The sequence below is a fragment of the Patagioenas fasciata genome, chromosome 1 (genome assembly GCF_037038585.1).
Source record: "Patagioenas fasciata isolate bPatFas1 chromosome 1, bPatFas1.hap1, whole genome shotgun sequence".
In the NCBI taxonomy this organism is placed as follows: domain Eukaryota; kingdom Metazoa; phylum Chordata; class Aves; order Columbiformes; family Columbidae; genus Patagioenas; species Patagioenas fasciata.
This window is the reverse complement of record NC_092520.1, coordinates 178360731-178386434: the sequence shown is the minus strand read 5'-3', so window position 1 is coordinate 178386434 and position 25704 is coordinate 178360731. Positions and strand designations below refer to the sequence as shown.

Sequence of the window (25704 nt, the reverse complement as noted above, 5' to 3'; positions counted from 1 at the left end):
TGCAAGGACTGTTTCTTTATTTTCCAGCTACTTCAGGTGTTCCTGCAGTTTACAGAGAATTTCTACGTATTCTCTCTGCACCCAGATTATCTCTTCCAGTTGATACTTTATTCTCTCATATGTTTCATGGCTTGTCCTGTCACTCCATCCCAAGTTTCCGACCACGGTTTTCAGCATATATTTGCACTGGCACATATAATTGCCCTGTCAAGTCACCGCAGAAAAGTTTGAGCTCCCTTTCAGATAAGAGCTTTCATCCCACCAGGCTTTGCTTTTATCTGTCTTCCTCACAAGCCATCCCATCTGAAATTTCCACACCCAGGTACAGGTTCCTGAGCTTCAAGTGAGGCAGGTGGTTTAGACCAGTTGTGCTCTCAGCTTTTGTCCTCTTCAGACCTACTTCTCAGCCTCACCAGCCCCTTTAAAGGTAGCAGAGCAGGGACAGATGAACTTGTCTCTCTTCTTTAACCCCTTCATTATGATGGCAGTTTTGGCAAAGAATGCTACAGACATAGAAGTGTTGAGAGGCATCTAAGAGGGAGATGAATTTAAAAACCGATGCAGGAAAACAACCACTGATCATGTAAGTACTGAATTACTTTGAGCCTTATTGTCCTTTTCACACGGATTACTGTTTTTGCTTGAAAAGCCATAGTGTTTAAATCACAGAGACTTATATTATAGTAAAATGCTATTCCATGGGCAACAGATAAATACTACATGATTCTTGTTTTGTCTAGAGGTCCCATGTTAACACCATCCCAGGGGAAAAATTAAAACCCTGAAATGACACTAGGATTCCCAGCCATGAAAACAATTTGCACCTGCAGTCAGGAGCTTCATCTACCTAAACCATCAAAGCAAGTCTTTGTATCAGAGATGACCCACCTATATGGGTGTACTCACGTATAAATAAAACCCTCACAAGGAGAACAGACAACCCCACATGGGCGCCACCAGTGTTGGGAGACTGAGGAAAGTGGGAACACTCTGGCGGCTTCCCATGGGTTCAGCTCCGTAAGTGCAGAGGAGGTTTCGGTGGTGCAGAGAGCTCCTCCCCAGTTGAATCCAGTGACTCCCATCTCATGACATCGTACTTCACTGTTTCCTCCCAAAAACAGTGGCTCAGATTAGCCAGCAGCCCTGGTACTAGCAGAGCCATGCTGCTGATCAAATATGGAGTAGCTCCAGATAGCATATATATAATATAATCATCACACACATACACCTCCAGCATTGGAAAAGCTTCACCGTCAGACCCTTGACAGGTTTTCCTTACTAAAAGGATTTGGCACAGGATCTCCTTCTTCTTATATCTGATATCTGCGGTTCGAATGCATCTAGCATTTGGACACACAATTTCGGTTCTCCAATTTATTTACTTTTTTTTTTTTTAAACTACACAGAATGCTTTCAAAATCAAGTTCTGAACCAGAAAGAGGAATAGATTTGCATGTGCTTGTTGGCACAGACACTGCAAAAGGAGCAGCTGAAGAGGAGGCCAAGAACAAAACCTTAATATAGTTCACCATTCAAGGAGACGGTATTAGATGAGCAAATGCTCCCGTAATATGCCGAATCCATTAGCAACTCCAAATCAGACAGACAGTCCCCACGGATTTATGTCACAAAACCTACATTTACAGGAATACTATTCCGTTCTGCAGGAAAGGCTTACCAAGAATAAAAACCCTTGTAATGAAAGCCAGCAGAGAGAATAAATTACCATAAGTTCATTGTATTTCAACTGCACAGATAATAACGTGGGTATGAGTTTCACGCTCCCTGTACGAGAATGTTCCTGAATATCCTGATGACACCCTGATCACAAACAAGGATGAAGATGCTTTAATGTGGCCATGTTTTCTCTCAGTCACACAGTCCCTGTTCGCCATTCTTTCTGTTTAAGACACAGTTGATAACAAAATAGTAGGTCTGATTTTGTTTATCACAGTATCACAGTATGTTTGGGATTGGAAGGGACCTCAAAAGATCATCTAGTCCAATCCCCCTGCTGGAGCAGGAACGCCTAGGTGAGGTCGCACAGGAATGTGTCCAGGCGGGCTTTGAATGTCTCCAGGGAAGGAGACTCCACAACCTCCCTGGGTAGCCTGTTCCAGTGCTCTGTTACCCCCACTGAGAAGGAGTTCTTTCTCAAATTTAAGTGGAACCTCTTGTGTTCCAGCTTGATCCCATTGCCCCTTGTCCTATCATTGTCTGCCACTGAGAAGAGCCTGACTCCATCCTCGTGGCACTCACCCTTTATATATTTATAAACATTAATAAGGTCACCCCTCAGTCTCCTCTTCTCCAAACTAAAGAGCCCCAGCTCCCTCAGCCTTTCTTCATAAGGGAGATGCTCCACTCCCTTAATCATCTTTGTTGCCCTACGCTGGACCCTCTCCAGCAGTTCCCTGTCCTTCTTGAACTGAGGGGCCCAGAACTGGACACAATATTCCAGATGGGGTCTCACCAGGGCGGAGTAGAGGGGAAGGAGGACCTCTCTCGATCTACTGACCACCCCCCTTGTAATACACTCAAGGATGCCATTGGCCTTCCTGGCCACAAGGGCACAGTGCTGGCTCATGGTCATCCTGTTGTCCACCAGGACCCCCAGGTCCCTTTCCCCTACACTGCTCTCTAATAGGTCATGCCCCAACCTATACTGGAACTTGGGATTGTTCCTGCCCAGATGCAGGACTCTACACTTTCCCTTGTTAAATTCCATCAGGTTATCCCCCGCCCAACTCTCCAGCCTGTCCAGGTCCCGCTAATTAAAAGAAAAAAAACCACAACCTTGACGGTGCATACACACACACATACATTTTCAGGAAGAGATGAGATTCTTTCTTATAAATGACTGCATTTTCCAGATACATAATTTAGACATCCACTTCATAAAATATGTAGTGGAGATGTTTTCCAGAATATTCTCTTGAAGAAAGAACATTAGCTATCATCTTCCAAGTCCTTAAGAAGTTCATGGAATGAAGAGAACTTTATTCATCTTTTGCTACATGTTGTAAAGTTACCTTCTAAATTATTACTATGCTTTTTTTTTTTTTATTACTATAATCCAAATGAGAAGAATGGTCGTTGTTTCTTTACTCTCCTAACATGAGATCTCAAAGAAAAATAATTAATTTGAGACTGACTGCTCAAGTGTCCTGCTATACCATTCCTCACATTACAACTTTTAATAAACTATAGATAAATCTATGTATTAAATATTCATCTATGCAGACAAATCAAATTCTGATCTTTTTGCATACAGATATGAAACAATCCAAATGTGACTGGTTGCAGAGAACATGACTGGTCTAGATTTTCAATTTATCCCACTCTTTCAAGGAAATAAACGTTTAGAATTATTCCTTCCTGTATTGTGCACATCTTTTATTGTAATTATTTGGGATTTGAACTACTGCATTAGCTATTATCTCTGGTTTCAGTAACATGATAGCTTTTGTATGTCTGTGGCCACATACATGCATATACAGACACATATGTTTATGTAAGCACATATTCTCCATTTTTTCTATATTTTTTTCGGGTTTTCAGATGCTTTAATATTTTCCACAACAGTGAAAATGAAATGCTGAACTTAAGTTTGCTTTTCTTGAGTTCATTCACAGATTCCTCAAAAGTAGTGCATGGACTATGAATGGTCCATGAGCCGCACACTGATTAACATTATTTCTGTATAGACATTGGATAAACTATTTTAACTCAAAATAGTGTAACTCAGTTAAACTGTTCAGATCTCTAACTCTAGATTTAGTTTCCTAAGTTACTGCAGCTTTCCATAGCTGACCTTTTTCACCTCATTCACCTTATGCAAATAATTTTCCTGCTGTCACTAGCCATTGCATCATTAAATTTTGGTGGAATTATATACAGATTTTCAATCAGGGTTTATCAACCGTTGATGATAACTTTGCGAGTCACTTGGTATGATGTCTTCAGCTTTGTAGTCAACGTTTACCTATATTTGCTAATTGTAAAGTTTGCTTCAAAATAATATTTGCCTTTATTCTTTTGCTATTCACCTTAATATTTTGACATAATCAAATATTCTACTATCTCCCACCTGTCAAGGCATAACCTCCAGGTATCATGGCAGTAGATGTCTCAAAGACAAGTGGTGTAGATATAGAAAACATTAGACAGAAAGATATCTTGTTAGCAGTTAGGCAACATAATGTGTTTAGTTCAAATTACCATTCTTCTTCTTTCGTCACAATGAATCACAATGAACATCAAGTGCTAACACAGTAAAAGCAGTAAAATTAAATCACATTCTGATTCTCAAACTCAGGCACGTAGTGAAATCTTGATCAACAAAATAGCTGAAAATATAATTATTGCTTAGCTTGAGAAAATAAGTAGAAAACCATATCAAAGAAAATCAGAAAATTCTTTCAGTTAACCATAAATCACTCAAATGCCCAAAATCACAGTGTTTAAACAATAAGTTACCAAGCTTCATCTCTTTTGGTATGTGTACACAAAAATGTCACCGTGGGACAGACTAGGGAAATTAAGAGGAATCACCCTAAATACAAGCCAGCTTCCCTCTTTCCAATATCATCCCTCTGCTATTTCCTTTTTACAGTAACACAGTAGCATTTGCTGTGAAAAGATCAGAGGAAATGTCACTTCATTACTCTATGACTAAGTATGATTAAATAGATGGAGAGGGAGCTCATGACAGTAGTTTTTTGGCTCACAAGTAATTCCTGAGCAATACCTGAAGCAGAGAAACTGCTCACGCAGTGAAGGAGCATGTGAGTGGACACATGGCAGTGCTGAGTGCTGCCTTCGGTGGGACAACACACTGGAAATGTTAATTTTGGCCCTAATTTCTTATTAGGCAGTTAGCCATCAGCATTACACCACCCACATTTAAAACTGCAAGAAGTAAAAATTTACACACAGAGACCAGACTCTTTGATTGGTAGTGAGCACGTAGCTATCAGGCTCCATACTTTCACCAAACATAAAATCACCAAAAAACTAACAAACCAATCCACCAAAACCCAACCCCAAACAAACGAACAAACCACACTCCAAAAAAAGTATATTTTTCCTTTTTACATACCTGTTTGTTTTTTTTTTTTCTAGTTCTTTCTTCTTGACTTAGCCAACTATAAAATTCTATATTTTTAAAGTAATCATAGCAGAAAGAAAACACTCAGAGTAACTTCAAAGTTACCTATACACACTTGGTGTCCCACAGATGCACTTAAGTCACCTTTTCTTTGCTACCTGAACCATGACTTGAACCACTGACAAACAGAACTAGTGCCTCAGCACACTGTGCTGGAGTTCTCCAACTGCAACACATCTACAACATGCAAACCACTTCCAAATGGTAAGTGGCCCGTGTGACTAATGCCCAGTGAAGAATGTCCAACATCCCTTGCTGTCCAATGGCAGAAATTAGGAAAAAGTTTGGAAGTCAGCTTTCTAATCAGTTGGAAAATCATGAAGAAGAAACAGCCTGGATTCATCACTGCCTTTGTGACCTCCTTTACCCTGTTATTTGTCTGCAAAAATAGAGGCACTTCTTTTGACAACTGGGAAACAAAAAAAAAACAAAACAAAACAACCACACACTACCAAAACACATGGTAGTGTGGAACAACCCAGCAGGTCTGAAATATGCGTTGAAAGTCAAACTGACTTGGCTAGAACTGTTAACTATCGTTTGACTTGCGGCTAAACTGAGATCTGAAACGCTGAAGGCACTGCAAAGCTCAGTACTGAGCACACCGCATCCCAGCCCAACCACTCCAAGCTCTCAGTGTGGGTAAACTGTGAGGATGTGAACCCCATGAAAAATAAAGGCAGAGTTTACACTGTGATCAGAAAAATTACGTTTCTGTAGGGACTAAGTGAAAATTGGCTGAAGATTTTCTGTTATGCTGAACAAAAGAGATGTCTGCAGTGTGCTACTGCCACAGATGCAACAAAAGAGAAGTCAGTCTTACTCCCTGGGGTTAAAGTTACTACCTCAATGCAGCTGTCGGCCAACACAGAGCAGCTGCTCTTCAATATTACATAGCATATGCGCATAAGAAGTGGCTCTCAGGCTCATGTTTGCAGGAACTCCTGCTGCTGGTGGTTTGGTGGCCTTGCCTGAACCGTCCCGACATGGTCCATAATAGCAGCATTGAAGAGGGAACTGACTTCTTCTACAAAGGGAGCCCAAGCACTTCCTAAGGCATAACCTGCCTCTCACTTGCTCCTGCCGGTGTTTGGAAGGACTCCTGCTGACTTGGAAGCTCCATAACAAAAGTGGCTGTCAGGCACATTTATCACTGTGTTGTTACACAGCTCCAGAGCTAAAACGGAGATGAGATGCAACTAGACAATCTTCTGGACTCCTACATTTCCCAAGGAACTCTCTCACCAACACTCTACTTCCCTGCATTTTTTTTTAAGTAGTAAAATGAAACCTAACACAGAGTCAATTTTTGATCTGTTCCTTCTCTTTCTTTGAGAAAACAGATTAATTACAAAGTTTATATTTCTTTTTACTATCAAGGATTTTGTTTCTGTCTAGTAAAAAAGAACTGCTCATACTACATACTTGCTCAGGTTCTCACTTACTAACTGCTTTTAGCTTAATGGAACAAGAACTGTGCTAATTTTATGCTTAGGTTCAGTAAAATGGAGTCCTGACCCACAGATGCCACAACAATATATTTCTACAGAAATTTATCTACATGTACATAAGCATGCCACTAAAGGAAAAAGAATATTCACCTGTCACTGGAAAACTTAAGTACTCAAAAGGTGCCCTCCTTTTGACTGCTGAGGAGAAGGCAATGACACATCATCTTAAGCCTCGTAACATGGCAGGAAATTTCATCTTTGTTATTCATGACTGGCTTGCGATACAGCTGAGAACAACATACCCATCTTCACAAAGCTGCACTGGTCTCTGACACGTCACAACACATGCTGAAATCCCAAAAAAGAAACCCAAATGCTGGAGACAATTTCTTCTGCCAGACAAGGCTGTCAAATTCCAGTTCATTAAAAGTATAAATGTTTCCTTGAGAGTACTGGGGATTTACACGGTATTTTATTGGTGACATTTACGAATGCGCTGTGGTAATTCAGTCACTTGACTAGCTGGTATTTCTTTGCTAGACATCTTCCTCTACTCACCACTGAGAAGCTAAGGAAGAGTAAGCCTGTTAGATGAGATGCTATTTCCACTAACACTTTTTTTCCCTACAAAATTATGCCTAGTGTTTGCCTCTTCATAATCAGTCAAATCTGGAGTAATTTTTCTGTCCCAATACACCTTAATGGAAGCTTCCTTTTCTCCTGAAAACATAATTCCTAACAGCATTAATAAAAACTGCACCTGAGCAGTTCAAGGGATAAGATATAGAGGATGCACTGGAAACTTATATAATACTGCCCATTCCTCTGTAATAACAACTTTCTGGGCTGAAGCCTTCTTTTAATCTTCACCCAGGGCTGAATATGCTGAAGACAGAGTCTTGAAAGGTCCCTAACTATTAGAGGAGTGATGCTATAAAGCAAACCCCCCAAAGAAGAATGGAGACAAAAAGGAGTAACATTCTTTAAAACTTCATACACTCACAAGTGAGAGAATAACATGGTGCCTGTGGTAACATCATGGTAACTCAATTAGAGGATGCAGAAGGCCTCATCTATTTAAAATAAGTATTTTAATTATTTCCAAAGTTAACAACTAGATTTTTCCCTTGAGGAAAAAACAAAATGATATGAATACAACAAACATGAACTCAGGCCTTCAGGATAGTTTTCACCCAGGACAGTCCCTCTGCCTGTCGCCAAGCAGCCCTCCCCCCAGGCTAGCAAAACTTCCACAGGGAATGCCGGTAGGGCAGCAGAAATGAGGTTACCTTTTGTCAATTTACTTCCAGCTGTTTGGAGAGGTGCTGCAACCCACGCTGACAGAGAGACCTGCCTGCTCAGGCACAGTGCCTGCAGCGGGACTCCAGCAGCAAGAACATGTCAGCATCGCTGCAGTGGCAGAGACTGAAATGCAGATGGGACACTACTCCCTGGAGTCCTGCTGGGAGGCAGATTAAGCTGTAAAGATGCAGAAATCTGCCTAAAAACGCACGTGTGCACTTATCTCTATTCCACAGAGTATCTCTGATTTAGGAGATACCAAAACTAAGTATTTATAAAGCACATGAGAGAGTGAGGCCATCCTTCCCTAGCACACTTGGCCACACGAGGAACTAGAGCCCATTTCCACCTGACGCTTCACCTTGCAGTATGTTCCTAAAATTTCTAGGCAAGTACTACTTAATAACTGTAAACTTTAACTTTATATGGGATAGAACATCTTCATACAATGACCAGTTTTTAATCCTTACTGTTTTAACCCTCAGCAGCTCAGCATCCTGTTTCTCCTCACTTCACATGCACCTTTCCAGCAGCAAAGGCTGCACTGTCAGCACAAGCCACATCTGCTTCACCTCCAGCTTCTCTCACATCCCCCTCACTGCTCTTCTTTCACCCATTCTCCCCTTTCCCGTTTGCTCTGCAGAGCTCCAGGCAGTGCCACATCTCCCGTTCCTGCCACCCGTTCCCCTCAGCTCCCTTCACTCTCCACCAGAGCACTCACAGCTCCCCAGTGTGCTTGGGGCCACAGGTCCCACCAACTGACTGCAAAACAAAGGCCTCCAACAACTACCACCTCTTTTTTCCTACTCCATGCCACTCTTCCACTTTCTATGTTTCCACAGGCTTCACCTCCATTTATGTAATTCTGTGGATATCCCTCACTCCAAGTAATAAAAACTCCTGGTGGGCACCAGATTTGCACAGACAGAGAGCTAATTTGGTTGCAAAAGGAAACACAGCACTCTCATGAGAGCGCAAGGATGGATGCATGGTTTTGCACAGACCTATCCCTCTCTGCTCCAGCCTGTCCCACCCCTTCCTTGTGCTCTGGGACACTCATCCAGACTGGGTTCCTGACAGGAACAAAATGCTGCAGTATTTTTGAGTCTCTGTCCCCTGATGTCTGCCAGAACTATCTGAAAGAATGATGACATTTAAGATGAACTCATAAAACATTTGCAATGTCCTTCTATCCTGCAGCAACGGTGATACTCGGAAAGACGTTTGTGCAAAGCCCCATCCATGAGCCAGCCAAGGATTTAATTATTTATAGCTCAAATGTCTCACCTGCGTTCATATTAAAACTGGCATCACTTACCAATAGACTATATTTTTCTACATAGTTTCAATTAATCTTTAATATTTAGAGAGCCACACAATTAACTTTTTTTAAAATTTTGCTCATAGTGCTTTTGAGAGAAGTACTGCTATCCCTACCATGCAGCACGGGACAAGGCACAAAGTCCAAGACGCTTGCTGAACTCCTGTGCAAGAAGTTTGGCAAGAACTAGCCAAGAACTTCTGTAATGTACCCAGCTCCTGCAAATCCAAACATGCTGGGAAAAACACTTGCTCCATCTTACATGCGCAGCAGATATCAGAGCTGCCATATCAGCTACTAATATCTGATAGATATCAGATAGCTAATGGACACTTACCATCTCTTTATATGACTGCTTGTGGTTTTTCCTGCAAACCTTACAGGAGCCTGCATGCAATCACATCACCTTATCTAAAAAAGAGATAATTTCTCTGCAGAACTCCAGCCACACGTTCATCCTCAGACAATCAAGGGCTGCAGCAGCGCTCTTACTTTACATAGTACGCGCTTGATTTGGGAAGTGCTTTTATGTCTTTCTTTTCTATCAAAGTTTCACACAGATTGGTTAGTATGCTGCTGTACTTTAGATCATCCTGAATAATTAATAAACAGTTTGCCAGTTCCTGAATATATTAGCGGTGAAGAAATATTGCCTGAACTTGTGAACTGTGATCGGCTTGCTGCAGAAGAGAAAAACCTTTTCTCCTGCCTTCATTACTTCTTACAACAATACATTCAAAGACATCTTTCGAACAAAAAGACAATATTGCAAATTACTAATACTCATCAAATATAACAGATCTGCTTTAGATCTGCATATACACTACGGTGGAAAGCATAAACAGCAATTACAGAGGGAGCATCTTAACAAAAATTAATCTCTCTCCTTCTCCTTCTGCAATCGTTAACACATGCACTCACTATCTCAAAGCAATCTTGAAATAATCCTGGCTAAAGATGCCCTTAAGTGGAAATAAAAGAGACAGGATGGGTGAAAAACCTAGAAGGTAAAAGGTTATGTAGTCTTCTCTGCTCTCCACAGTCTCTGCCAACTCCAGTAACTGCTGTTAACCAGTGATGCAGAAAAAGGAGTAAACACGCTAGGGCTGTATCCCAGACTTCGCCCCCCCCCCCAAAAAAAAAACCAAAAACAAAACCAAAAATCCAAGTGCCAAGGACACGAAACTTCCTTTAGTGACAGACTTGTCTACAGCTCTCCCCTGTGGTCTCTGTCTCCTGCCTTCTCACGATGTATGTCCTAATGGCTGTTGTTGGGGAAGGGCAGCAGCGCTGGAGGTGGCCTTGAAGTTCCCACATGATACCAGAAAAGAGAGTTTACAGATTTTGCTTCCACTCCTTATTCTTTCACTGCAGTCTGTTCAATAAGTCAGAAGAAACACAGAAGTAACTTTTAGAAACAGAACGGAAAATAATTAGAGACATGGACAACTTGGATAAACACATGTTGAGTACGAAAAACCTCCAAGCACATTTCCAAAACCCCAATCAAATGCACAAAGCCAGCAAACCCACCCTAACTGCCTGTTTACAGAACTAGCTAGCACTTCTAGGAGTTTGCTGAATATTCAGAAGTAGTTTAAGAAAGATGGGAAACTTATCTATGCTCAAAATTCCCAACAGATATTGTTACTTTTGACTTTTACTTCATTCAAAGCAAGCTGTTGACTTGGTTCTATTACTAGAAACTAGTAAGTTTATAAGCAATTTAGTGAGAAAAAGAGACCACATGGTTAAAATTACTATTAAAACAATGTACAGGCCGGTAACTTGCTGTCACAACCAGGGAATCCTGATTCTGTGGAACAGTGGTAAGTTTGTAATAAGATAGTATACAGCCTTGTTGTCAAGTCCTTAACACCAATTTTAATTCACACTTAAAAAAAAATAATAATCCGGGTTTGCTCTTGTTGTAGTTGCTTGTGTACAAAGCAAAGTATAACCCACATGCAGCTACATTCAGAATTCATCCTTTGATGCTTTAGGCTCCAAACCAATTTTTAGATAACTGATCATCTTGTAAATTGGAGTGTGCCATCCTGCTTTTTAGGTTTGTTTTATCTCACGGTATTGGAAACATCTCAGGAGCATAAAAATCTATGTGTGCAGAAAGAATCCGTATGTGCAGTAGGTGATAAATTATCTTGAAAATTCACTATAAAGCTTTGATGGGTGAAAGGCAGACCACTCAGCTCCTTATGCTATGCGCTATGTAGCAACATTTGACATCTTTATCAGAGTGCTCTTATTCTGTTTCCATTATAATAATATCCAGAATAACTTCACCGACCTGGGTATGTTAAAAAAATGCATTCCTACCTCTAACAAAGAGACACATTTCTGTAAGCAACTTTATGCAGTAGATATAGCTTCCTAAAGGACCCATTCTTGGGGCTAATAAAGGAAAAAACCGAACATGTCCATACATAAATTAACCACAGCATAGGCTGTGTAATGCACTGCTTGAAAGGCAATTTTTAAACTATAAAGTGGTTAATTTAGCTGTAAACCTGACCAGCTTACACATTTCAGCAAGTCTTTGTGATTGGACTACACTGTTATACTTAACATAATTATTGTAAATCATGCAATTTTGATTTAGCATGTACATTCAATGTAAGTGATTACCACAGACTCTTTGGTATGCACAGCATACTGCACAGTGCCCAAGGTCTTACAGAAACAGATTTTGGGGAAAAAAATCCTAGTGTTTCTCCACTGCACAAAAAACTCACTCTACAATATAAGAAGCTGTATGAAGAGCAGATTTGTGGTTGTGCTTACGACTTGAAATGCGGCATTTCCTTATATTTAACCGATCCAAATATAAGTTACCATTCTCTCTGAGCCCAGTACTTCTCACAGGGAGATCTATAAAAATGGCTACTACTTCAGATTCTTAATATAGCTTTTGGCTTACCTTGCTCTTCTGGGATAGGAAAGAGATAAAAAATTTAAAAAACCTCTTCTCAGTGCAAATTTTAGTAGCTAATATGGTAGGGAAGATACCTAATATCTCTTCAGAACTGCTTCAACATTGCTTAAAATGTATATACATACATATATGTATCTCTCTCTGAAATACATACAGATAATCACAACTAAAAAGAGACTGAGCCAGCAATATTTCAGCTCCAAGTTAAAAGCATAAGAGATTTATGCACGAAGAAAATCAGGTACATACATCACCAACCCTCATCCACCATAAACATTTTAACTGCTATTAAAAGAACTCATAACTGAAAAAGAGCGTGGAAACGACACGCTGGTGTAGAAAACAGGAACGGTTTTTTGTTTCTTCACTAGATAGAGTAGATCTAAATTCAAACCATGTCTCAGCATGTACGAGACAATGGTCTCCGTTGCCATTCTGCGCTGGGCTGGCAGCTAAACAGCAAAACAGTTGCTCCCTCACCTTTCCTTCTCATGAGGGAAGGAAGGGAAACAGGAGGAAAGACTCCTGGGTTGAAACAGAAACAGGTTTAATAAAATAATAATAAAAGGAAAATGATACAAAGTAAATACTTAGACACTAGAACGTGTGTTCCCAGCAAGGAGACACTGCGAGCACAGCAAGTTCAGCAAAGGTGTGGAGAGCAACAGCCAGGCACAGGGAAGGTTCTGGAATCAGGTTCCAGGAGCAGGAACCCCACAGGCATGACAGACATTGAGGAAAAAAGGGCTGTTCTGAGGAACTCCCCACTTAAACATGGAATGTGATGTTCATGCTACGGAATACTTCTGTTGGCCGACCTGAGCCAGCTGTCCTGGATCTGCTCCTCCCTGCGATATACACCTGCTTACTTGCAAAACATGAGAAACTGAGGGACGACCTACCTTGGCTTCTCTACCACTAAGTATGATCATCGTAGAGTTCTTACATTCTTTCATGCTAAGCCCCAAACATTGGAGACTTACTGGAAGAAAAATATCAACTCTATCCTAGGATGCCATCTTATTCTTGAACTACATTCAAAACAAAGACCATTCTAACTATCAACAAGAAAATTAACTAACCTCATAGAAAATTACCTCGGTTCAATCAAACCAGCACAATCTCACACAGCACCCTTCTTGCAAATTGCATCATCAAATAAAGTAAAACTTTTCTTCCATGGTTGCTTGTTAAGAGACACAAATATGGAGCTTCACCTAAGCTTGGTAACATGCAATTTCATTACTGAAAATGTAATGACCTCCAAAATAGAGACTCAAGTGTAATACACATTAAGGGAACTAATGTCATAGTATTTCAAATTTCCTGCATGAATAATTATTGTGCACTTCCTGCTTGCCACTCATTTTGACCTAAGAGGGGGTCGTTGCTACAGTGGGAATACGGAAGAAGACTTGGTGTACAGCAGCCTTGGCAGATGCAGCAACCCTTGCACCCAGAGAGGCAAAACAGTACAGAAAGAGTGCATGAGCCAGGGGCAGTGGTGAAGGAGGACCAGGGGGTAGAGAGGCTGGACTAGATGATCTTTGAAAGTCCCTTCCAACCCAAACCATTCTGTGATTCTACAATTGTGCCTGTGTCCCATGACTGGCGTAAGTTTGATGGCAGAGGAGGAGACCAACATTCCCATCTGGAGCTGGCCTTGGAGCTGAGGACAGAAGTATGGGTTGTCACGTTGCTGGCTCTGACTCACAGATACGGTGAGGAAGAGAAGCAGTGGGTCACTGACCACATTTTAGAGAGCATGGCCACAACTTCATGGTGTATTTGACTTGAAATTCGCTCACAACACTTGAAGATTCTCCTGTCAGAGATTTTTAAATTACAAACTAGGCACGTGTAGCAATCCAAAGAGACACAACCCCGCTTTTTTCTTTGAAAGATTAAGATGAAGTACAGGAAGAGGGGAGTGTAATTGTTGTAAAACACAATATTGCCTGAACATCTCCCTGTTGGGAAGAATTGCTTTTGGAGATTCTCCAACTGCCCAGATGAGACATTTCCACTTACATCCTTATCTGAAAGAACAAAAAATGAAGTTACAAGCTTACTTCGTCAAGTCAGGCATGAAAAAGGAGATTCCCAAATAAAGGAAAGCAGATTTTAACTGCATGTGTATAATCTATTAAAAACACAAGACACTAATCAAGTGTGCAGCATATTCATTTCTTTTCACCATGGCAGGGCCTGAAAGATAGCAAAGAAATTGTTTTGGGGAGCCGCACAAAGGTATAGGATTAACGCAGAAGGAAAAGACCCTAGTGGAGACAGGCTGGGGGAAAGCACTAAAGCAAGGAAAATTGCTTTTGAAGCAAAGGAATTCAATGAAAGCACCAAATGCTGGGACTCGCAAGCCAGGAGAGAAGGGGATCTCCCAGCTGATGCAGCAGCAGGAGACTGTCAGCTGGTGGCAAGAGTCCTCTCCACACTAGCAACATCAAGGTCCAGCCCTGACCTCAGCTAGTCTGACTGTGTTGAGCAATCCATTACTGGCGGCTGAGATGCAAAAGCCAAGACCATAGAACACGGTAGAGTTAGCTAAAATAACAATGGTTTTACTTAAAATGGTGAAAATTCAGGAGGCTGTCAATCAGGACAGCAACTCTGGTCTGGCGTACGTAAGGTTTACAAAAGAATATATGAACATACCTCTAGACTGGTTTATTTTTATATTTTTTTTTTATGAACTGTTAATAGTAAAACAAGAATAAGGCACACTCCTCCAATGCAAAAAAAATCAATAGTATCATGCCAGTTCCTATTGGGAGGGAGTGGGTGGAGTGAGTAGTCTCAAAGGAAGATAAGATTATTTCAAAGGAAAAAAAAACTTAAACCCACCAGCCTGAGTTCTGTTGAATGACAGAAGAGTGAAAGAATTAAGGTGGCTATGATGTATAAGAATATTGATTATTCCCAGGGAAACTGTATTTAAGTAGAGCAACAACTCTCATCAGTGAGAAACTAAATTAGGATCCAGATCTGCCTTATAAAGACATCAGCAGACAAAAAGGTTCCTCTACTCAAAACCAGGAAAAGAGAAAATGTTAACTTCCAACCTGATGTGTAATAAAGCTACCGAAATAGAAACATTTTACACATACAAGAAAAACAGACGTTACCCAGCACAGATTAGGAAGAGAAGCAAAGGGATGATTAATAAATATTAATATTTGAATGCATATGTTTTGAACAATGTGGCCTCATAAAGCAATCTACAGAACAGGAAAATGCATTCTATAAGTTTGATTGTGATATTCTTCTCTTTTTGCACTACTGACCTCATTGTATTAGCATCTTACTCTATCATGCTTCTGCAAAATAAAACACTAACTGATTTGGAGCTATACTGACTAATAAAATATTTCTGATTTTTCAAGCTTGGCTAATACAAATAGTTTCATTTACATATGGATGTGTTTTCAGCTGCATAGTAATGGCCATGAACTGTTTCACAGTAGTCAAGCTAAAAACCAGAAGCTTCTCATTTGCAGTCACATAACGCTACTATAATGTTGGAAGTTTCTACCAAAAACCACTACAAAATCCCCAGCCACCCCTTTTTACATTTGATATTTTTTCGTTCTCTATGTAACAGAATTTTTTAAAATTAAGTTTGTTTTTAAACTAAGACATATTTATTTCTGAAGAGGAAAGGTGTCTTACCCAGACAGGTTTCCACATAGCTGTTTTAATAATCACACAGGACTCAGAGTAAGATGCAAGTAGTATTTTAAAGTTCTGAATGATAAAACCAAAGGCCACAAAGATTTACAGTACGTAAAATGCACATTGCTATAACAGGCAAATTAACTTCACAAGCACGAGATCCGAGTGCAGCCCTGAAAAAACCCACGCTGTTATCTGTCCTTCACCACATAAGAGTCTTCGGCATCCAAAGCATTGATAGAAATAGCTTACAAAAAGCATTAAACAACAGAAACTCATCCTGGATATATGTTCTGAATATCCCTGTCAGTTGTTCCCAGTAAGGCAGAGCATGCACTGACCCAGGAGGGACGACTCCGAGTGGTTAGCAGAAATACAAAACAATTACATCTCACAATAACTTCAGCACTTGACTTAGAAAAAAATCCTCCTTTTAGCATTAAAAAAAAGAAAAAAAAAAAAAAAGAAACAGGAACCTTTTTACCTAGCAGGAGCACAGCATGGGACATGTAAGGATTTTAACTGAAAGAGCCCCTACACCTTGCTGTATTCACAGTTCTTTGTTGCCTGACAGTAAATTGGAAGGACGGTTGTATTTAAAAGTAAAAACATCAGGTTGCAACGGAGTCCCTGAATGAATAAATAGGAAAGCACGTTACCTTTCGCAAGTCTCCTCAGGATTTGACAGCGGCATTTAAAAGAGACAGCTATCATTCTTGCTGCCTGCCTGCCCTGGCACAGCGCGCTCAGGGCTCTGCTCGGGTGAATGCAGCAGCAGCCTCTGAATTCCTCCTCCCGCACATACCAGGCGAAAGGTAGCCCCGGCGGGGAGTGACAAAGCTCAATTCCTCTTGGCTGATGCAGAGATCAGCTCCATGTCATCCAGCACAGCTGTGTCATTCACTACCACCACCGCCACCACCACCTGCACGGGGAGATGCAGGGCTTAAAAAGCAGGATTTCTTTAAAAGCTAGAAAGCATCCAGCTGCACACTCAGATATTAGAGGGAGCCGTTCCCAGCCGCTCACAGTCCCTGGCTGTGCAGGGAGCGGTGGTTGCTGTGCCAGGCAAAGGGCCCCGCGTTTCAACACATGGGGCGATTTTTCTCCTCTCTGTTCCCTTGCATCTTTCTGTTCCCTTACGGTTCCCTCTGGATAAATAGGGCAAAAATACTAGGAATCCTACTTCTGGGGGAGGAGGAGCCTGTTTCAAATGGAAAATATTATAATCAAAGCATATTAAAGAATTAATTTTACGGATCTGTAGGGAAAAAAAAAAAAGGAAATAAAAAGCCTGATTTTATCACCAGGAAAGCTTTTTGACAATCGCAGACAAGTATATTACAGCTGTTAAAGCACAGACCACAAGGGGAGGGCGAGAGTCGGAGGGAAGTGATGGATTGTTGTGTGTGGGCAGGACCACCAAGCACTTGATCACGCCAAAATACATAAAATGATGCTGCATAGAAAATACAGTGAATCTGGCTTGCTCCCCTCACTAGAGAAGAGAGCAGCTTCTAGTGCCCCTGAGAACTTGTTTCACCAAACATTGCACTATTTGTAAGATTTCTTCAGCCCACCAGTAGTTTTACATCCTCTTATGGCTATTAAGACAGAAAACGTACCTGCCTTGACAATTCATTCAGAAAAAGATGAAGTGGAGGACACCACTTAAGTGAGAGCTCCAGCCCACCTTTATGGAGCTGAAAATTTACAAAAAGACAAAACTCCACACCCATTCTAAAAACCAAACAAAACTAAGCTAAAGTTTGTCAAGTCAGATTAATGCACAGAAACCAAGCGCTGCATCAAATATTCTCCTTTAAAACAGCAGATAATTCTTTCTTTGTCAAGACTTCTGCTTCACTTGGGTGATAAGATTTAAAACTGTCTTTATGTACTCTGTCCCGTTCACTTGCTTCAATTACAAAATTGCTCAGTTTATTTTCTACTACTTTATATCCATCACTATATTTAATGTTATCGGCCAGCATTAGGGTGCACATCTTCCACTGTCAGCTACCGAAAGCCAGGAGGAGGTATAGGCAGCTTTCACACTTGGAGCCATTTCTCTCTCCCGCTGCATCAGCAGCTCCGTACTTCCCATATTCCAACTCACTATTACAGTAATTGTTTTTCTTATTTTTGTTTTATTGGTTATAGCAACAGCTCTGTTTCCAAGGCCAAGGTGAAACGTTCCATCAGCACAACTGCAATTGCCCAGAGATGCCTGGTGAAAATTGATTTTATTTCATTTTCATTAAAACCAGATAGGGGTAATCAAGTCATCTGTTCACCAACCTTGTTATCGCTTCTTGTAGCTGCTGTTGTTCCAAGTGGCTGTAAAATCCAACCAGCAGAAAAACAGATGCACCTGAAGCCATGGGCTGATCACTCCCGCCCCAGAGCTGCAGATCTCCACCCAGGGATGGACAGGGTGTGCAAGGAGGGGTTAAACCAGGGGAAGAATGTGAAAGTTTAAGCCAGTGTAATTCAGTGGTCGGGAAAGGAAATGGAAAAATCATGGACTATCACAGAGGGGGAGAGGAAGTGTGCAGTCTTGTCCCACAAAAAAAAGATGAAACCAAGAAAGGAGTAAGTAGCACTCTGCCAACATGCTTGAGGAGAAAATTTGCCACCATTCTTTCTTGCCACCTCCTGCTCGGGTAACAAGACTTGACATCAATAACACAAATAAATACCACCCTGTATCCCATTTCCTTCCTCTGTGCTGCACTGGAAAAGCTGTTCCAGAGACTATCAGAAGGCTACAGCCTCAGCACACAGCCCCCACTCACTGCTCTTTCAGGTTTGAGATGCCAAAGTTGCCCTGAACTTGCTGCTCCCTTCCTGCAGACCAGCATCCAGAATCCATATTACTGTCTTTTTGTCTGCCACATGCCTGTCCTTGATGCTGCACATCTTGTCGTGCTCAGAGACACCCATCTGAACACCTCCCCTTACCTCAAAGGTAACCATAAGACTCTGCAAGATGATCTTTTAGCTGCCATAATATTTGTTCTTTGATTCTTCCAAGCCAATACAGACAAGTAAGACTGCACAGTGTGGGGTCAGCTCTGTCTATACCAAGCAGACAGGTCTCCACTCCCAGCTCTTTGGAGACAAACCTTGCCATCCCCTGCAGCATCAGAGCCATACAGCCTGCAGTTCTCCTCCTGCCCTTTGAAAGAAGATGTTTCTGGTGAGCAGCTCTCGACTCGAGAGTCTGCTTTTGTGTTCTCTCTTTCAGAGCACAATTTTGACACCCTTAAGGACTTCTGCTGTGCGCAGAACGGCAAGAAGTTGCATCCACACCATAAGAAAAAATTGTTTTCTACTTGTCTCTGTGGCCTGACTCCATATGGCTCACCCTGGTTCAGCCTCCTTGGTAGAGGAGGCAAAAGAGAACACACTTATGGAGCTAGAAGGTCATGAAAAATAGAGTTCAGACACAGGAGAAAAAGAAAGCCTTTTTGTAAGGACATGCTGAGCCCCAATGTGATTACATAACAATGTATATAAATGCATAAAACTGTAACAGCAATACAGAAACCATGATACATATGTGTGGAAATAGCTGCAGTCCTGGTCAGATAAGGCTCTACTAACAGAGAAAAGAGGTAGTCCTTAAACCAAAAAGCTTATTGTGTTGTTTACTACTTCTTCTAGATAACTGATGCATATGTTAAACAGCCTCTGAAGTACAGATATAGCCTCTTCCAACCAAATCAAGAGGATTATTTTTTTGTTTATGTTTCTTCAGACAATTTTTCTGTCCTTGTCAAAGGAGATCATCTGCAGATTTGAACACCTCAAGAAGACCTAGTAAGACAAAGACTTTATATTTCAAGTACAACACCGAATGTAATGATATATTGTATTTACTGCAAGATTTTTTCCTATTTTTTTGGTAGTTCAAGTCATCCATTTATTGGAACTAATCTAATATATTGACTCATGATGCCCATGTGTTGTGTGTCATTTTTGTTTGTTTGTTTTTCTTGCAGGGCAGCAATTACTAGGATTTCCAGAACTGTTCTTACCCAAAGTCCTGCTTGTGAAATCAATCTAAGTATGCTTCAGGTATTCTTAACTGTTCAAAATACAAAATTTGTGATTTGTGATTATTAAATGTCTCAACTTTCCCAAAAGCCCACCAGTGTTTTCTGAGGTCTCAGTTATTCAGTTCTGCAGGACTCAACTGGTTGTTCAGGAGAAAAAATGGGGGAGGAGGCAAAAAATAAAGGAAGGAGGCTGAAGGGAAGACTAGGTAATGCAATATTAGGAGACCAAAACTGTCAGACATACTAAAAGCTTCTTTATATTCTATATAACACAGGTTAAAGTCTTTACTAATTACATTGATTCCTTATTAATTAACAGAGCTACATATTTTATTGCTATTTTCTCTGGTCTTATCTGTAAAAATCTCCTTTTTAATTTTGATTCTTTTGGACAGCAGCATGTATTTGTATCACTTTTATTGCTGCAGTCATTCTTTACTTCAGGAGTCTGAAAGGTTATTTATAAACTCTGCGATATATATAACACACAAATATTTTCTCAACTGAATTTATATTCATAAATACTCAGTAGAAGGTCACTAGATGAAAGAAGCTCATATTTTCATATGATAAGACAAGCAGTATAATATATGTATCCTCTTTAAACACCATCTTCTGGTTAATCTTACCAGATCACATTAGCTGAAATAAATGAATCAAAACTGTTTAGATCTATTACACTTCTCTACAGGATAAAAAAATCATGTAATGAAATTTCTCTAAATTAAATTGAAGATTATAACCTTTATACACTGTAACATTTAGATATGATGATCAGGAAATTTCTGTGAAAATACAGTGTTCAATGAAGAAAACAAATTCTGCAAAATATCAAATTGTGTCTGAGGAAAACTATAAAGTTTGCAAAAAATGCACTTTTTAATCCAGAAAACATGACTCGAATATTCACACTCTTCCATTTCATGGTAATATATACACTCAGAAGATACTTCTTGGTTAAATTCCGCTGACATGCTGCATCAAACATTTCCTTTCACACACTGACTGAGCAGCATCTTAAAACCAGGTACACCTCTCTCCCCTCATTTACTGACCAGGAGATTTGTCCATGTGAGTTACTATAATTGTTTTTTGATGTCGCATGCTCCTATTTTTCTTTAGGGGTTAAATTTGCGTGTTGCCACTATGAAGGGGATACACCACAGACTACTCACTTGCTCAAAGCGGTGTACGCCAAAGACCTAGACCTTGAAACAAAGCCAACCTATGGGGTTCCATGACAACAGCAACATACTCAAACTCCAGCCTCAATAAAAGATTGAGGCAATCAGAAAGACACAGAGATATAAAATGTTTAATGTGTCAGGAAGACACAATGATATCTAGCGGATCCATCCGAGTACGAAAACTGAAGTGAAATATTATTAACTCTGAATGCATTAAGATTTTGTACAACTGAATATTTCGTTCCATCTTTTTAAAAAGATACCGCTGGCACCTACCACATTATTCAAATCAAAAGTCAGATTTTTGAGCAAAAAGAGAATTAATTTAGCTCTGAAAATAATAAACGATCATATGGATACTTCTGTTGTGAAAGTGGAAACATTTCCACTACTGTATTTGATATGTCCTTATATCAATCAAGAACTAGCAATAAAACCAAGAATCTCAATCATAACAAACCAAAATTTGAACATTTTTCATCCCAAAGAGAAGAGCTGTGTTCTGATGTAGCAGTAGGCTCAAGCAAACCAGCATTTTGCAATGGATCCTGTTTTATTACAAAGATTCCCCTTCACTACAGGGAGAGAGAATAAAAAGGAAAGTGCAATAAAACCACCCTGTTGTTCCCCAGTGCTCAGATTATCAACACAGACAACTCGCCAGCTTGGCATAATTTGGAGGGCTTTGTACATTTACATTTTTATTAAATCAACTACAGCATCTATTTTCTAGCTATATCAACCACCTTTGCAACTCTATGAGACCATTTCACACAGACCTTGCAGCAGGAGGTTTCACAGGTCATTAAAATCATTAAGAGGTGCGGTGGCTTCGCAGGACCATTGCTGAAGAACATTCCACATAGAAGGTGCGGCATGTTGGAAATCAAGGATAGGAGAGCGCTCAAAGTGTTAACGGATGATGAGAATAAATCGGTTAAAGATCTGAGTGGATGCCAAAACATGTGATATATATTTTTTTAAATTCACAATGCAGTATTAAAGGAAACAGAATATATACATCTTTTCTTTATGAAAATAACTGCCCAATACACACTACCCTCTACCATAACGTAAGGAACAGCATTCCCCACATTATCCTTCACAGCAATCCCACACCAGAGTTCCACAAAACTGCTTTATGCCAATCCACATGAATTACTGGCAAAATTAAAAGTACCCTTTTCAGTGAAACTACATTGATATAGAAAGGTTGAGAGATGTTTCTTAGTGGAGAAACTGTCCTCAAAAGACCTTTGAGATACGTAGCACAACTCTGACTTTTCATTCCTAACCTCATCTCAGTTGTTGTTCAGCTTTACTCGAGCCTTCTAAGCTGCAAATTTTTGTTTAAAAATAATTAGAGACTTCAGAGAATTACAAAATATGAAGAGATCACAATACTACAAAATCGAGAAACTTTTAGTAGCACAAGTACATTACTGTCTCTCAAAGGTAATTTCAAGCATAGCCACAACTAGTCGAGATTTAATTCAGAAGTAAGTTTCTTCACAAAACCAAAAGCTTACGAACCATTTTGGATATTGCCCTGTTTCTAGCATGTACACGTGTCTGTAGCCTTTCTTTGGTTTGTTTACAATGACAGAGGAGAGTGCTTTCTACCAGAACCCTTACTAATAACTTGTCCTTGTATCTTCTGAACCAGCAACTAGTAACGAAGCTGTAATTTTTCAGAACATGACGAAATAAAACCACAACTGAGGTTATCTGTCTGCTCTCCCAGTACAAGCAGCAGTGAAAGGACCGGGTACCACGAACTGCCCCACGCCATCCAGGATGCTGGTGGATCTCATGGGGACAAACAACACATAATGACTCTGCTCAATGAGCACAATCAGCCCAGTGTGGGCTCCTGCCAGCAACACGCATGTAATTACAGGCTCTGGGATTTAATGTAATCTCAAAACCAAAGGATGACTCTGTCTTACAAGTAGCTTCCACATGCTGCAGTACATGGTTAAAGACTCCTATAATTACAATTTCTGTGAGGCTTTGTACTTTGTAGAGGCTTTTTTCAATTAGTCAAAATGATGACCTTCCTATTGCTACATGAGTCTTTAACAAAACAAAGCTAAGCGTTTTCTTAAAATTACCATACTGGAAGCGGGGACAACCTCTTACACTTAGCAGAAAACAGCTGTTTTTACTCTAATTTAAAAACAAAGATTACGATTCCACTGAAACCACTTGAATAAAAGTGGAATAATTATACCTCTTCTCTAGCTATACTGCTTTGTTTCCGTATTTAGCATCCATGAAATTGGAATATCACACTAGAAAATAAAATGTGTATTTGGAGGGATAAGACGAGAACATAACATAAGGTCATTTAATCTCCTACAGGAGATTTTTAGGAATTAACTCAGTAAGTTTTCTTGTGCAAGCCTTTATATTCAAGATACCATCAAAAAGGATGGCAATGGAAGATTATAGCTCTAGAGATGCAGTAGAAACCAAGGGATGGCACAAGCAGAGTTTCAACGGGCAATACCTCCAAGTCTTTACAAGACAAAGGGAAACGCTGATTCCCTGATACAGTTGTATTCCTACCTGTGTGCAAGCAGCAGGAAAACATGGCAGCAGCTGCTTTTCCAAAGCAAAGCAGGTTTCTAATACTGAAATTGGGCCCCATATTGTACACTTGCCTGAGACTCGAGGAACAGCCAGTCAACCGGCGCAAACCACAGCACCTTCCCAAGCCACACTGACTACTTCATCTCAGAGGCAGAACTGGTGAGCCCAAAACGCAAAGATAATGGAAAATCTAGAAAACAAAAAGATGCAATATACAGGACAGGGGAAAAGATGCAACAGGTAAAAGGAAGGAAAAAAAAAATCATTCCAGTTTGAACAGGAGCTGACCCTCCTGATTATGACATTTGTCAGATAGAGCTATTAAATTAACATCTTAGGATGTTCACAATCTGCTCTGTTCCCCAAACTTGCACAGTGTCCCTATCCAAGCCATGCCACACGGTAACACCAGGCATACAAGGGGGTACCACAGTGGAAGCAGCCAGGTTGGGACTGAGCAAGCTGTGGATGAAGTTAACAATTCTGTAACAGGAAGGGCGTGATGAGACCCTAGTGCCAACGTAGGCTTGTAGTACAAACCTTGCAGTTTCCAGTTTGCCAGTGTCCGCAAGAAGAAATTATCATTGCGTTTTTTGCGTTGTTTGGATTTGTTTACTTGTTTTTAAAAGGTTGAAAAACTCAACAGGGTGCAGAGAAGAGTATCAAGAGTGATTTGAGGAATAAAAACGCTTCATGTTGTGAAAGGCTCAGCAAGCACAATATCTCATTGGAAGAATTTAGACTTGATCATCCAGTGTGTAAGAGCAATCAAAGGAAGGACATGTTGAGTGCTGAAGAGATTCTCCATCACTTGATGGACAAGGGAGGCAAAAGAAAAGCTGCACAGAAAAGAACAAATGGTCAAAGTTGGGAAAATTCAAACTAATCACCACCTTCTGATATGAAGACCTGCTTATGGATAAAACTATCAAAATAAGTTCCCTGAAGAGCCACTGCCTGCCTGCCCTTCCGGAATATGCATTTTCGCAAATCATCAATTATTGCACTTGCTATAACAATAACAGGCTGGATGCCTCATCCTGCTTACATGGGGGGTAACCAAACATCCTATCTGTCTTGTCTTGCCTTAGAAAGTATACAAAGCAAAAGATGAGATTGTGATGGGCTCCTGCTGTCTGTATCTACTTTAAGCAACTGCTCTGAATAACAGAAATAGACACCATTGAAAAATGGACTGGAAGAGTCTTCAGGCTATTTTCATCCTTAAAATACTAATCAGGTTTGCATAACTGTGACATTTATACAAATCAAATGTTATTAGAAGATAGGACTACCTACCGAGCACACTTTATCAAATATGTTATTAACACTCATATAAAAATCTTTTTTACAATCAGAATTCCTAATGTGTCAGAAAAACCGCCTCATTGTGCTCCAAAACTGCTCCACATTATAGAAGTGCCAACACTCCAAAAGCAGGGAAACCCTTTTGTGCACTGTTCTCACCCGCTCATGTCCCTTCCCTTCTGCTATAAAGAAATGACAGGATCCAGAGCAACAGATGACAAAATTGCAGGTGCAAAGTAGCATAACACATGTTATCAGGAAAAGAGAACATCTACAATATGTACTACTCAAAGGAAATGATCTATCATGTTTTGTTGTCAGGAAACAGTTAACAAAACAAATGAAGAAAAGATTCCTAGGCAAGCTTGATAACCTGAAGCTTGTTTTAGTGTCATTCCTCCATGGATCATTAGTGCTTTAGTGGTGTCCCACTACTATTCATCACACTTGTAATAGCTCCTTGTAAAATACTCTTCAAAAAAGCTCAAAGCTCAGTCAGATAACATTAACACTTAAAAGGTCTGTGTAGATATTTATCAGTTTTTCCTTCTTCCCTCCCCCCCCCAAAAAAAAAGAAACAGAGAAAGCCTACAATCTTGTAAGGTAAACAGGACATCATGTACAATAATGATCAATAACAAACTGGAAGGAGCTAAATACAGAGGC

The 25704-nt window shown here is 40.3% G+C and overlaps 1 protein-coding gene across 16 annotated transcripts in view; it reads right to left on the bottom strand.

Moving 5' to 3' along the window:
* The window catches only part of GRIP1 (glutamate receptor interacting protein 1), a 327070-nt gene that overhangs the window by 143462 nt on the left and 157904 nt on the right, over window positions 1–25704 (bottom strand). Inside the window, exon 1 of one of the 16 annotated variants that reach the window (XM_071802452.1) lies at window positions 16544–16739. The exons of the other annotated variants lie outside the window; for them this stretch is intronic. Within the exon in view, the coding sequence (XP_071658553.1) occupies window positions 16544–16598 (55 nt within the window). The 5' untranslated portion in view covers window positions 16599–16739. Of the gene's footprint in view, window positions 1–16543; window positions 16740–25704 lie in introns of those variants that run through there. 16 annotated transcript variants of the gene reach the window in all.